This window comes from Zosterops lateralis (assembly GCF_965231275.1).
Source record: "Zosterops lateralis genome assembly, chromosome: 11".
Taxonomy (NCBI): domain Eukaryota; kingdom Metazoa; phylum Chordata; class Aves; order Passeriformes; family Zosteropidae; genus Zosterops; species Zosterops lateralis.
In genome coordinates, this window is record NC_139771.1 from 5,386,429 (window position 1) to 5,401,773 (window position 15,345).

A 15,345-nucleotide genomic window follows, 5' to 3' on the forward strand; every position below is an offset into this window, starting at 1 on the left:
CAGTAAGTTTGCATTTAACAGTTAGGACACAATGACATTATTATTACTTTGAGCTGTTACCATTTCCTTTAAGGTTATAGGTACTTTAACACTTAAGCACATTGAAACATACAGGTTATAGTTAAAGTGAAATGTCTTTCGAAATAGAATGTTGAAAGAAACAGTGTGTTTTTTATTATTGGGCTTTGTGCACTGTGAGTTCAGCTGTAAGGTCTGAACAACCTTTGCTGTGGTTTTTCTTTCTTTTGTGGGTCAGACAGGTGCACCTTTGGCAAGTGCTGGCACAGTAGCAATTTTAATTTACATTATAATCTGCAGTAGTTGGTGGATTTCAGTTGTGTTCTTGCTGTGGATATAACTTGAATGAATTAAAATGAACTAAACTTTGGCTGTTTGTAGTGCTGACTGCACATGGGAGATAACAGCAACTTCTCAGGGTCTTTGCTGGTGAATTTTTGTGTACTGCCAAGTTCTGAACCAAAGTGACTTAAACAAAAGTAATATTTTTAAGAAACATGTGGGTGGATTGATGCTAAAGGAGAATGAGCTTCTTATCTCAGTGTTGTTTGCTCCTCTGTACCCATAAACAGATCCTATCCCCTAGGGCTCTTCTCCCTCTTCATAATGGAATAATGGGATGGATGTGAAGGATTAGGAAATTCTGGGCTCCTTACAGTGATCTGTGCCCACTGTTGGATCCCAGGATACTTTAGAAGGATGTGCTGCCTGAGCAGTTATTATGGAACTGATAAATCAGAGATTGGGTTGGGACACTGCAGTCAGATGCTTGAAGATACTGATTTTACCAAGTGATTTAGGAAATTGCTCAATCTGTGCTCTGGCCAATTGTGTTTCCATTTCTAAGCAATTCCAAGTTGTGAAACCGCTCTCCTCTCATATGGATTTTCTTTTGTTGCTTATTGAAGTAAGGAATATATTAAGATATATTGAAAACTTCTTTCATATGCTTATCTGGATTTCTTGCTTTCCCTCTCCTCCTGGAATGGAACTTTCTTCTGGTTAACCCTGGGTGCTGTTACTTCTTTATGATTTGTGATTATTATTTAAAATGCAAATAGTAAAAACACAGCATAATGTTCCCTGGCTTTTCAGGCTGATATACACATTAAAAATTATGCAGATTGAGCTCATGTGGAAGACTGAAATATGACTCATTTTAATAGTTACTGAAGTTCATAATGTTGTACTATGTAGGAGCACAAATTTCAAATTCAAGTATTGTTTGAACATTCTCATGATTGCTCTAGCTATACAAATTCCTTGCATTACTGGATTTGAGGGCTGTAAGTTTTTTTTTCAGGACTGGATTTCAAAATAGTAGCTCACATAAGTGTAACAGTTTGTGTAATTTAACAAATGAAACAGACCTCAACCTTGAACGGTGATAATATTTCCGCAGCAGTGAGCTCAGTCTGTGGAAAGGGGACTGTCATGTGCAAAAATAAATATTAAAGAACACTTTATAAATAATGAAGCATTTATAAATGGTTTTGTTTTGTTTTGCGCAGGTCAGATACTCCACTGATCTACAAAGCTGTGCCCAGCTGGTTTGTCAGGGTGGAGCACATGGTGGAGAAGCTGCTGGAGAACAATGCCCAGTGCTACTGGTAATATCTCCTGTAGAAATCTCTTTTATTCCTTTCCCTGGAGCTGGGGGTGTGTGCTGGAACTCTCCAAAGCTGTTCCACTGTTCATATGCTCACTCTGCTCATATTTCCACTCTTTTTCAGCCAGTGCTACTGGGACCAGTTCTAAACAGTCTTTTACCTCAGTTTTATCAAGGTTGAATATTTCCTAGCAATTTACAGGGAAATACATGACAGGATCATTAAAAGTGCCCTCCAGTCATGTTCTGCAAACGTAAACAGTTCAGCATGAGAGAAACTGCAGAGGAGAATCATCTTGCAGAAACAAGGATGTGCTTTTTGAAAGGTTCCACCTGAGACAGTAATAGAGGCTTATAACTTAAATGACTTAGTGCTGTCTATATATTGTTCCAAAATAAACTAATTTTTAGACAAGTTGTAGGTTTTTTCATCTAGTCATTACAGATAAGGTTGATGACTTCATCATAGGTGCATTTGAAGAAAAGATCCACACCCACTCTCCCCCCAAACACCCACAAAAAGCTCAGCCCAGCTGCCCTAATTGCTGTAGGTAAACTCAGCTACACAGGTTTAAAAAAAAAAAAATCTGTTAATGGCAAAAATGAAATCTTGACATGTATATAGGGAGTGTGAAAAATACTTGTGTGAAATTAGTGTAGAAAACAGCAGATGAGCTTTGGATAACAACTTAAATGCATGATTAAGTGCAGTAAAAGGAACTGTTGGTGCTGGTGGCCTTTTAGGGAGGCAGTCCTGGGTTTGTGGTGTGTTAGTAACAAAAGGACCTTATGTTCTGCACTTTCATAAGCTGCATTTTTATTTCCCCTCCTCTCATCAATCACTTGTGCCTGGGAGGCTGAGACCTCCCAGGGAGTGAGGAAAACTTGGAAATTCCAACCTCATTCAGTATTTCCATGTGAGGACTGCAGGGAGAGCTGGGATTCCACCCCTCTCCCACCACAGTTGTTTCTTGTAGAGAAGGTGACTCAACCTTCAGTGAGCAATTACAGCTTATGCTGCCTTTTTTTCCTGGACAGTAGCTGGCAGTTCAATTCTCTGTGAGCATTTAAAGTCTCTGTGAGCAGCTTTTACGTAACTGCTTATGTGGTGCAGGCACACTGTAAATCCTGGGATCTGTGGGAAAAGGCAGTGATCCAGAATAGAGCCTGCCCAGCAATGCTGCAGCACATGCCCAGTCTGCCTGTGTCAGGAGAGTTTAGAGATTTAGGAAGTGTTGTTTTCTGTTTGCCATAGCAGAACATGCTGTGATCCTCCTTTGGGGCAAAAATAAGCTGTAGAGGGGGTGAAAGTGTTTGTTCTTAGCTTTAATTAGCTTCCTCAAGATGCTTGCACTGTTGGGATGACAGTAGACCTGCATATTTAATTTTCACATGAACAGAAGAGAAAAAAATTGAATGATCCTGTTAAGGAAGTGCTTCAGGAAGAAGCTGCTAAGTTACCTCCATTCATCCAGGAGACAGTAATTAGCAAGAATTACTGATCAGTTTGAACCTGCCTCGTGCCCATATTTGGGTTTTCAGTGTTGCTTTTTGGAAGTGCTGAGTACTGGGGGTACAAGTGGAAGCAAAGTTTGGAGCTGCTGTTGCAAAGCTTGGGTGAGAAGAGCAGACAATGACATCATTTGGCAATTCTCAAAATGCTTGGAATTACAGGAACCATTTGTCCTTTAGGCAATTCCTGACTCTAAACACAATTCCATAATTGAATATAAAAGTGATTCCTCAGGACTCCTCTTAAAACCACATGTTCTTAGGGATTGTGGGAAGCTTTTTATTGGGAATATAGCACAAGGAGAGATGTATGATCACAGAATTATTAATAAATAATATGTATTTCCAGTATGTGATTTCATAGGAAATTTAATACTGGGTAGCCTTGAAGTTGGCTTTTAAATTCCAGCTTTTATGAAGAATAAGGAAGTGTTTTTGAGGTTTTCTTCCTGTGTTCTCCATTGATGCCAGTTTTATTTGGGATGTAACTTCTGAAGTTGACACTGAGACTTCTGGCCTTCTGCAGTATTCATTTATTTAAATTTTGGGAACTCCATCTTTCCCAAAACCTACTTTTTCTGCTTTTGGAGAGACCTGATCTCTGAAAGTGTCACAGGAATAATATGTAGCTTTTAAAAAAATTAGTTTTGGACTCTCTGGGGCTTCAGCATGTCCTGAAAATGAGAAAATTTGGGATAAATGCTTTTCAGACTATATTAACCTTTACAAAATGGGTTTGACTGTGTTGCTTTTTTTATTCCTATAAATGACTGATAGGTATATTGTCCCTTAAGAATAGCTGCCCTCTTGATAGAAATCCTTTCTGATGAAATAGATTAAACATACTTGGACAAAGTTTGCAACCTGATTGCATTTCTAATTAGTTTTTTAGTGAATTACCCAACTTATAAGGCCACAGTCATTCAAAATTTATTAAAACCAGCAGCTCTATTTTCATTTTTCAAAATGAATTTAACTATCACTTCCAATAATGGTTACATGAGTAATGTGGCAGCATTTTTTGTAAAACCAGAAGCCAAAAAACCCTCTACTCTGTCACATCCTTATTTCAGACTGGGAATTAACTTGTATTGGATGTTGATGAAAATGCAAAATTGGAACACAGTTTAGGGGGCTGTGCTTCAGCCTTTCATTGAAGTTCCTTTCTGAGTGCTCTTTACTGTATAACAGATTATTTAAAAGAAAATTTAAGTTAAAAAGGTTTATCTTCTGTTTGGCATTCGGGCACCCACTACTGCTGTGTTTGAGATGAAGAGGGGCAGATTTGGCTGCTGTGAAATCCAGGCTTGTCAGGCCTTGGCTTTCTGTTCTCTTGATAAGGAGAGTTGGATGCAGCACCAAGGGCCTGTCTGGATTTCAGCCTTAATTGTTGTCACCATCATTTTCTCAAATGGTTTGTTGAAAGAGCATTTTTTATGTACCCACAGACTAAACCAGGCCACTTTAGATTATGATTACAGTCTAGGACTAATTCCTGTCATCAGTGCTCAAAGTTGGTGTAAATTGAAAATGTATAAGTTACTGTAAGCATTAAATCCATACAATTTATGATGAGAATTCCAAACTGCTGTAGCTCATCCTTCTGGCAGTGGATGTTATATTTCTATTCTTGCAGGTTGATAAAAAGGACTCTGTAGTTTGTATTTAAATATTGGCTTTGAACTCTTTTTTTTTTTTTTCTTTCTTTCTTTAAAATCTCCCTCACTTAAAGTTCTCCTTCAGTAACTCCTGAAACATTCACCTGTAACTGTTGCCAAGTTTTTAATGTTAAAGACATTGTGCAGTTCCGACATTGTTTGCGTAAGATGTGCAGCACTTGGAGTAGTGGAAAAAATGAGCATCAGTGGAAGGAAAGCAGGGATGGCAGACAGGGACTTCGAAGAAGCCAAACCTTTTGTTCTGGCATCTTATCAGCACTGAAGAATTCAGGTGGTGTAATAAAGAGCTTGATGTCTGGTTGAAGGTATTGCTTTCCTGACTTCCACCACTTGAGCTGTTAGTTCTTGCTGGAAATGCCACCCACAACCCATTTCTGTGAGTGAAGTGTGAGTTTTGCAGGGACTCCCTGCAGCTCCCGTGTGAGCCCAGGTGTTTTCTTCTGTGTCACTCGAGCACATCAAGCTCTGGAGAAGATATTGATCCTGGTCATTTTTAGTCTTCGACCATAGCTGTCTCCCAGCTGTGGAAAGGTGAGATAGAAGAAAATCAGTGATTCCTTTTTTTCCTTCTTCTGCCGTTTATTTATTTTTAGAAAGTTTAATAGGACATTTTCTTTCTTAGCTTGTTAATATTAATACATTTCAGCTGAACAGTTTTAAATGCATGGGGTGTGTAGATTTTTTTAAAATTTTTTTTCTTTTCTTTAGTATCGCCATGCAGTTGTAACTCTTCTTTTTGAGTCATCAGTCACACTTTTCATACTGGGGAATCATGAATACAAATGAGATCCTCCCTCTAGTAGCAATTGTGATGTGTACAGCAACATGGAATCACTAGATGGCAACATTTCCCGAGGAAAAATCCAAATTAGTGGCATTGCCTACGGCAGGAAGTGGAAAAAATTGCTGCAGGGTTAGCCTTGTGTTTGTCTAATTTAGAGAAGGTTTTATTACTGTCTGTTGTCAGACATGGTTGAAGATTAGAAGTGAATTTGGAAGCTTGTTCACTGGATTTTGATGGCTTGTGTTCTGCTATGCCTTAATTTTGCTGTTTCCTCTCTGAGCCTCTTGTGCAGAGGCTGCTGATGATGCCATGAATGCAGAGGTACCTTTTCAGTCCCACTGAAGGGTCACCAAAAGCTTCTATTTTTGCTTCAGAGAAAAGCTTATGAAATAAACCCCCCAAATGCCAGTTCCCTAAGCAACTTCAGCATGATTTTCTTTTTTTTTGCCTTTCTTGGGCAGCTGATAAATTTGTGACATCAGCAATGTGTTGAATACCTGCCACTGTCACAGGAATGCAAATGTTATAGATACATGTGGATTGAAATGGATCCTGAGTGCTGATGCCCTACAGAAGTACTTTGTGCCAGTAAACGTTAGAATATTCCTGAGGAAACTGTGCAGAGAGAAGAGAAGTGGAAGCTTCCCTTCTCCCTGGCTTGGGGCTGCAGGGATTGTTGCTAAGATCAGGAATTTCAGCAGCAGTCAGCAGTGAGTCACAGAGTGGAGCTGGAGCAGGGTCTCAGTGGGATGTGAGCCAGGACTGGAGGTCAGGGCTGGCCGTGTCCGGGAGCAGCGGGGACGGGGCTGCGGCTGCAGCAACATTGCAGTCACTGCACAACGTGCTGGTTGCCATGGGAACCAGGAGAAAAGAGCCAAGAGAAACATTGGGAGATCAAAATGATTGAAAGCACGGTTCCTTCAGCCCCTGTGAGCTGCACCATGAGCAGGAGGTGCAGCGGTGGAGGCAGCCCAGGCTCCTGTGGGGTGTGTGGGGTTGCAGCGTTCCAGCAGCTCTGCCAGGCTGAGGAGCAGAGGCTGCTGCAGTGGAAATTCTGCCTGGTACAAACTGACCTTTCCTCCCTTCCCCTCTTCTCCCTCCTGCCTCCCCCCATGTTTAATTAGGTCCATGATATAGATTGGCACTAATTAAAGTGTCAAAAGGGCATGAATAGTTGCTTATTTTATCTCTTTGAATTAAAAACCATTAAAAATTAATTTGAGGGCATGTTGAAGGAGGGTTGTTATTAGACTAAATTAACATAATGGAATTTAAGCATTTGTCTTCTAAGGGTTGGTTAATGTTTAAAAAGAAAGCCAAATTCTACACCTAAAATAAACCCCCCAGTTGGTATGATAGGAATTTAAATAAATCTGTACATATTTAGTTAGATGACATAGAATAACTATTTCATCACCTTTGGTGTTGCTGATACAGCTCAGATATTTTCTGGAAGAGTAACTTTTCCAGATCTAAAACTGATACCTGATTTCAGGTAGCATTTAAAGTTTCCAGCTTGCCAAAGGACAGGACAGATCTGGGACCATCCTTTCACAACCAAAGCTGTATTAGAGCTCTTAATCTGGTATTAGGTCCCCTAATTCCCACTACTTAAGGTAGTATTTTGTTTATCAACTTTATAGTCTTAACTCCTGTAGTTAGCAATTATGAAGTAAATCTTACCCAATACATAAAGGTACTGTGGTTTTGCAGAGAATTTATTATTTAAATTTATTATTCATTTATTATCATGAATAAAATTAGCTGGTGAGGAGAACAATGAAGAGTGAGAAAGAAAGGATTAGCCTATCTTTATGTAATATCTGAAACAGCTTTTCATGTTGAGCTGATGATAAAACACGAGGCTTGTGCAGGGGCAGTGTTTTATTTATTTTAATCACAGTGCTGTTTGTGACTACAGAAAAGAGGGATGGTGCTGCTCTGAGACAGTTCCTGCATCCCGTGACTGGGGCACGGGGAGCCAGCTCAGAGCTCATCACAGATGGAATAAGGGGCTGAGTTCAGAATTTGCAGTTGTGTTATGAGCACAAGAAATATGCTTCAATATCTACAGAAAATCTACAGGAAAGGAACAGATGTCTTTGTCCTTTTAGTAAGTTTCCTTCTGGATTATGTAATAATTTAGAAATTTTTTTTATTTATTTCCATCCTGTACATTTTTCCTCTGGAGACAAGAGTCAGAGAGCAAATTTATTCATTTTAATTGATGCTGTTCCTTGAATATTTATTGGTGGTGAGAACCCACTGGCTCAGCCTGTGGTAGCTCACTGTCAGCAGACTCAGTCCTGCTCTGGGATTGAGGGTGGTCAATAGTTGCTGTTTTCAAATCCATGCCAACATTGCTTGTGTGACTTGGGTGCTGAGTGGTGCATAGACTGAGAAGGCAAAGAAAATGGTTCCTGTTGTAATAAGTTAATAAATGTTGTTAAAAGGCTGGGTTTTACTTTGCTCTTCATGGGTTTTTTTGGCTTATCAAATGGAATTTTTATTTTAGACAGTAAAAAAAATGAGTAGCTACCAAGAAAGGATGTGAGAGTTGACTGTGCAGAGGACTTAGCAATGCATGAATTTAGCAAAACCCCACATCTGCCTCAAAAATAGGAACAAACAGTCAAAACTTCATGTGAAAATTTGCAGCAAATGAATAATTTTCATTATCTCTAACTTGTATGATAGAGTTTTGATGTTGGGAAAGTAAGACAGACATGAGCATTCAAACAGGTTGGAACTGTGATGTACTTGGATTCAAAATCTTCCTAATTTATGATTTGGCAAAACAATATTTATTCCTTTGTGTTGCAAAGTTTGGTTCCCTGAACTTTCCAACTGCTGCAGTGTCTGCATCCTGAAGTTTATTTAGTGCCCTGTCCTGGGTGCCAAGAGGAGAAATTGCAATTGTCCCACACTGTTCACACCCATGAATCAAGGGCTCCCTGACCTGCTGAGGCAGCAGTCTCCTTAACCTTGCTAAATGTCAGAGAAAGAAGTATGAAATCCTATCTGTGTCATTTTGCAGAGAAACTTGAAGGTCAGACAAATTGTAGGCCAGTTGGGAAATAAAAAAACCCTGTGTTTCTCAGAGCTCAGTTTGAGGAGCTGCAGCACAATGGCTTTGGGAGAGAAGTGGCTGGTTTGATTTTTCACTTGCAGCCTCATGGAACTGTTGGGTGCTGGGGCTTGGTTTTCTCTAAGGTGTGAAGGTGTCCAGTGCCAGTCCAGGGGGCTCTGACCAGGCAGAACTGGGAGTCTTCTGGTCACACACAGCTGCAAACTCAGGGGTCACCAGCAGGGACCTGAGATTTGTGCTTTCAGGCTAGAGGGGGTTTGTGATGGACGTGGGGTTAAACATGAAAACGTGTGCATTGGCATATGGGAGAGGGCTTTTCATTTATATTCCAGGTGCTTTGTGTAGATGGACGAGTAAAAAATGATTCCTTAATTAATACATGCCTGTGGCAAGATGGTGTCTATATGAAAATTTAACAGGAGAAATATACTGAGAAAATATCTAAGAGTAGGATTAAAAGAAACTGAAAAACTCTGTAAGAACACTAACTTGATATTGGTGTAAATAAAGTTCAGGTGTTAGCAACAACATCATTGAGATACTCTTTTTTTTTTTTTTTTTTTTTTTTTTTTTTTTTTTTTTTTTTTCCCCAGCCTAATCAAATATTTAAGTAGTAGGTGCCTCTGATTTTATTTTTTCCCCTTGTGATGGGCAGGTAAGTGTTAAACTGAGATACCTGGAGCTAAATCTAGTGAGAAAAAGTAAAAGAAATGGGCTTCAGACTTGAAGGGCTGTGCCTGGCATGGCTCTTCCTGCTGCAGATCCCTCTTGCAGCTTGGTCCCAGCTGGAGGCCGTGTCTGCCCTTGGGCAGCACCCATGGGGCAGCATCTCTGCAGTGGCAAAACCCAAGTGCTTTAAGTAGCACTTCATTTGAGTGATGGGCTTAGAATGTGTGTGAGAAACAGGTTTTTTTAATTTGATTTGATGGCTGTGCCAGTGTTATTCCTGCCTTGCACCTCTAATGAGCCATAGATCACTGTTGCAGATGTGGTTCGTAGGAGATGAAGTGGTTTGTGTTTTATGTTCCACTGAAAACTGGCAGCAGGGTCAGACAATTTTACCAGAAGAGGTAAATTATATGCTTTCATGGCTCAGAGAGAGAGAGATCACACCACATACATTTTTGTGGTTAATGTCCACTTTGGGGATAAAATTAATTTTTCATGCGTGTTTTGAGGAAGCAGAGTTGAAACTCTTAGCATTTTAATGTCACTGGGGGATTGTCTCAGCCTCTAGCTATGTTAAATGGGACTAATAATTTCAGCTAATCAGTGTCTAACAACTTCTGAAAAATGGAAACTAGTTTAGGAGTGATGTAAAGAGAAGTTTTCCACATTAGTGGAATGTTGGGCAAATGCTAATGAACTTTGTACAGTTTCCACTTGTGTTTGGAGAGGGTCTCCTAAGGTCAGCACAGAAAGTTCATAGTAATGAGTCCCACGCTGAACCAAATTGGGAAAGCCTGTATACGTTTCTGAATTTCAGAGCAGGGCTTCAGATGTCATGTGAAACATGAGTCATTGAGTTTGTTTAAAATTTTTTAATATTAGATTTTTGCTCAAGAAGTGTTACGGAAGACAACTTTGCAGCTGAAAGTAACTCCAGAAATAGTGAGAGAAGCTGTGGAACTTCAGGCTGATATTTAGTGAGGCTTTTAAGGGTAGTTTTTATCCACTTGAGACAAAATTGGCATCAAGAAGCCTTTAGATCTCCACATGGCTTCGTCATAGGTAAAACTTTTAAAAGAGAGTGGCTTTTATTTTCATCAATAGTTTGCTTTTTTTCTTTTTTTTGTTCAGACTTATTTCATAAATCTTCTGCTGCTGGGCCAAATCCTACCTCAGTGTCATGTGGATCCATTCTTTTAATATTTCCTCTAAAGGAACCGAACCTTTCATTTTTGTTACTCTTGGGACTGACGCATGATTAAAAGTCTTCTTCAAAATGAAATACTTGACAAAGAGAATCAAGAAAAGGTGGAAGAGACCCTGTGTGCTTTGTAGTTTGGCTGCGCTCCTTTTGGGAACTGTGGTTCTCCTTATCCAGCTCAGACTTTGGGAAGGGCCTTTCTAGTTAGACTGGAAAAACAAACCCAGCAAAACTTGCCAAGGGTTGCTCAAAGCTCAGTTCCAGAGCTGCTTTATTCTTGTGAGCTGCTCATTCTCAGCTTCGGTGTGTCTGACACTCTTTAAGATTGCTCTTTCTGTGAGTTTCATTTGAATTTGGTCTTTTTAAATGCACCTTTAGGCATGAAGGGAGCATATTGTTGCCTGTGAAACCCATTGCTTTCCTTCATCTGCACATAATCATTGGATAAATAGATAATTGTTTGTTTACATCCTGGGAGAAAATGGTTCTAATGAAACCACCAGGCCACCTCGCAGGGCAAAGGGTTCTGGCTTAACCTTTGAGCTCCAAGACACTTTCATACAATAGAAATTTGTCTTTAACATCCCTCAGTGCCCATTAGTGCTCAAAATGAGGTTTTAAGCAAGGATTGTTAGGGTTCTGTGGTTGGGGGGCATGTTTTGTTTCTTAATTGGGTAATTCAAAGTGAGATGGTAAAGAGCTTGGAAAGGATTTTTTTTTTTTTTTGTATGATTTTTCAACCTGAGTAATGTGCATGTACCTGGATGCCCACACATAATCCAAGGTGCCTTTTAATGCTTTTGCTCCAGGCTTTTCAATCATGGGAATTTCATTCAACCCCAAAATCAGTGGCTGTTCCTTTTTCTGTATGTAATTTAAACAGTAGTGCTGTGATCACCTTTAATCATAATCTTCCACTGTCCTGAAGACTTTGGCCGTTGTTTCATCCCTGATGAATCTATTTTATGTTGCACCTGTTGTTTTCCTGAGTTACTTTATAGTAAAATAAATATGGTGGTTTTCAGTTGTGCAGCTTTACCTGGAGGTCAGAAGAAAGACAGTGTTGTGTTTGTTGGCAGCACTTCCACAGGCCTTACAGCAGCCAGTGTGGTAACATGAATGTGCTCCAAGTCAGTCAGTCAACGCTGAGATGAACTTCTTTGGTGGATAAAATCAAGTATAACCAATTCTTACCAGCTTTCTTTTAAGTGGAACGTAGTAATCCATAAATCCTTTGGGGTTTTTTGTCCCAGGGTTCCAGATTTCGTGAGGGAGAAGCGCTTTGGGAACTGGCTGAAGGACGCCCGAGACTGGGCAATCTCCCGGAACCGCTACTGGGGCACCCCCATCCCGCTCTGGGTCAGCCAGGATCTGGAGGAGGTGAGTGAGGGAACCTCTGTCTGTACATATCCTTTGCTTATTTTGGTGTATCTTTGGCTGCTGCAGCCTGAAGTCCTATTTCCATGCTTTAACAGCCTCTCTGTATAACTCATCTATACATGTATAATAGGTGATAGATCTGTGCATATTTATGGGTGCATTTCTGTGCCTGTACAGGTTTTCTTTGCTTTTGCTTGAGAACTGCAAGCAATTTTTCTTGGTTTTCATATTTCAATTAATCTTGTCTTTCCCAGAAGAATTTGCAGTGATGGCAAATCTAAAGGAAATAATAAATGCAGTGAGAAAATAGCAAGGAGGAGATTTTTTTGGGTGGTTGTTGTTGTTGTTGTTGTTGTAAAAAGACTCCTTTAAGTCTGCTTTTAAAATTCTGGTGGTTGGTTACTTCGAGCCAAATGAGTTGCTGAAGGCATGAAACCAAGTCCACCACAGCAGAACTGTGAAGATACATGTTTGTAGTGCCACAAATGTGAATGTAGCAGACTGTAAAAATACCAATCTAGTGGAATGATGAAAATGTATAATGGTAGTGCTAGAAATGAGTTTTGTCAAGTTGTAAGGTACCCTGTATTGGTAGCATAATGCAGAGGGCACAAGTGAACACTTCACAGAATTTTGATGGTTTTGAAACTCTTTCTTCAAGGTAAAGTGGGTTTGGGGTTTTTTTATGTTGTGTTTTCCATCTTTATTTCTGGTTTTTTGTTGCATTGGGTTACTTTCATTAGACACACATGATAAGCCTTCCTCGTGCTGGAAGTAGGAAATGATAATCAGTGTCAGGATGTCCAGGGAAGGTAAATACTGGTGGCAGCATTCCAAGCCTTTATTTTTATCTCTCTTGATTTGAAAAAGTTTTACTCTTCAATTTAGACCTGAAAGACCTCGAGTAGGAAAACATCTGCTGGAGAAGTATTTTATGATCTTAAACTCGCCATTGCTTAGATGTGCTCCATAAAGCATTTTTTATTTCCTCTTCACTGGAAATCTTGGTAGGCAGGGAGATACTCCTGCAATTAGGATTTAAGTATCTAAGAAAGCCTTGGCATTTGGATTCTACTTGTGCTGTGAGTGTGTTTGTAAATTACTGACAAACCAAGTGCTTCTCTCTCTCATATAACAGTTAAAGTTGAGTTTGAAGACTGGCAAGTCATACACACTTTTTTTCACATTCATCCAACATTTCTAAGTCCCTTGTTTGATATAACAATTTTTTTTAGGTAATAAAAAGGCTTTCAGTGTTGTGCCTGGGTATTTCATTCTACAACTGAAAAAGATTGTGTAAAGGTTTCATTACTTCCACTCCTTGCCTCTCATAATATTTCATTTTCTATCCAGTCTCCCTGTATCTGTATTTCTGTGTGTACTGATTTCTTTTGCTTTTCTAGGTTTGATTTGTTAGTTTTTAATAACAAAATGATGTCTAACTTGGAAGATTGACCTTTCCTTTGAAACGAGCTGCAAATGTTCCTCAGGGCTTGGTGTTCTGAATAATGATGGAAACACCAACACGTCTATTATTTCTATCCATAGATGTTACGCATTTCTGTTTGCTCCAGAGTCTGAATATTGTGTTTTAATAGCTGAGTACAGCATCTGAACCGAGCTAAATATCAACTTAGGGGTCTTTTTAAAAATATTCTCTCTTTTTGTGTGTGTGAGATATGGCTTGAAAAACAAATAGTGCTGGAACTGATGTGGAACTTAAAGCTTAGGTGAGATCTGCTCTCCCAGTAATGATATTCCCTCAGAATTCCCTGATTCCAGTGTTACTGCAGCCTGGTGCTGTGTGGGATTGTACAGCAGCCTCTTCACATCTTGCTCTCAGAAGAACACTTTGTTGCACACAATTATGCTTTGCATATTAAATCCTGGAGAAGTAACAATTCCTTATTTAATATACAGGAAGGTGGATTAATTGGTATTAAAGTGAATTTTATTACAGATCAATAACTGGTTTTTCACAGTTTTATTTTAGTTTTCTTTTAGCATAATTACCAGGTAGAGACACATAATGGGAGTTAAATTTTGAAGCTGGTGTTTATTGCCACATTTTTGCAGACAGTTTATCATTTTAAGCTTTCAAATTCCAACAATTTCCTCAGTGGAGGAACGCATCTCATTTGGATTAGATAATAAATTTTTTTAATATAACACCCAAGTTGCTAAAGCAGATATGGGCTCATTTTATAGGACTTGCATACAAATTGTAGTGTTCACTATTCAGTGATGTTGTGGAAGTTCCCTGATTATTTCCTGCCCTGGGCTGGGTGCCCTCAGCATTGCCCAGCAGAATGGGATGGCTCTGGCTCTGCTGAGGGTGAGGGAACCTCTCCAGGTGCATTTCTGGGCTGCTTTGAGGCTGCATTCAGGCCCCTTCTGGCTGACTGTAGCAGTCATTTCTTCTATTTAATATTCATGAGGTGCTTTCTGGAGATCTCAGACCATTTTGCTGACCCTGTGTGAGCTCCTTCCTTTCTGTGGGCCCTCCTTACTCCTCAATTGTGGTACTGAACAGAGCTGAAATGGCAAACCCACAAAACCAAACATTTTTATTTAGCAGGGACTGCAGGGCTGTGCCACAGGAACCCTGAGATCCAGGAATACTGCTGGATTGACATGGATAATCCTGGATCTAATGTTCATTTTGTTAGCAGGGGTGAACCTTGACTCTGGTTTCACATCAGGCTTTGGAGGTGCTGACACAGCCTGTCTCTGCAGTCTTTGCTGCTGTTCAGTGTTGGTGGAGCTGGTTTTGTAGCTGATGTGAACCATAAAATGGAAGAGGAGCAAATGCCTGGCAGGTAGAAGGCTCAGTCTCCTGGAGGGATGTATCCAGAGCGGGAGCTTTCATTGGGGAGCATCATCCTGTGTGTGCTCCTTGCAGGAACGAGTGGGTGTGGCCTAATGAGGGATGGAATTTGATTAGCATCTGTTTGCTGCATTCTCCCCTTGCCTTTCAGTATCTAACGAGCTCCCCTTGGGACACAGGAGCTCCTTCCTTCTGCCTTGGACAGAAGCAGGCTTACTCAGTGGGGGAGAACTATGTTACTCTGGGGTGGATTTTTCATGTGAACTTGGGTTTATTTGTTCCATGAGTGATTTCTGGGTGAGGTTCTGCATCAATATTCAGAATTTTGCTTCAGCATTGAAGTGAGGCATTGATTTAGAAGAATTAAAGACTGTAGTCAAAATAGATAGTGCTGAGATAATGTAGCTAGGACTTCCCTTTTTGTTAACAGAAGCCAGACTGAAAGAACTGATAAATCATGGAAGGAACTGATAAATCATGGAAGCTGTCAAACTAGGCTTTTGCATCCTGAATAATCAATAGACCCCATGAATACAATACAATCATAAATCAAACAGTCCTGGAAAAAACAGGATTCA

General features: G+C 39.9%; 1 protein-coding gene across 3 annotated transcripts in view; it reads left to right on the plus strand.

Annotated features, from left to right (window-relative positions):
- IARS1 (isoleucyl-tRNA synthetase 1) overlaps nucleotides 1–15,345 on the plus strand; it is a 98,534-nt gene that overhangs the window by 37,364 nt on the left and 45,825 nt on the right. For all 3 annotated transcript variants that reach the window (XM_083869125.1, XM_083869126.1, XM_083869124.1), the window contains exons 14-15: nucleotides 1,530–1,628; nucleotides 11,814–11,940. In XM_083869125.1, coding sequence (XP_083725251.1) covers nucleotides 1,530–1,628; nucleotides 11,814–11,940 — 226 coding nt within the window. The remainder of the gene's footprint in view (nucleotides 1–1,529; nucleotides 1,629–11,813; nucleotides 11,941–15,345) is intronic.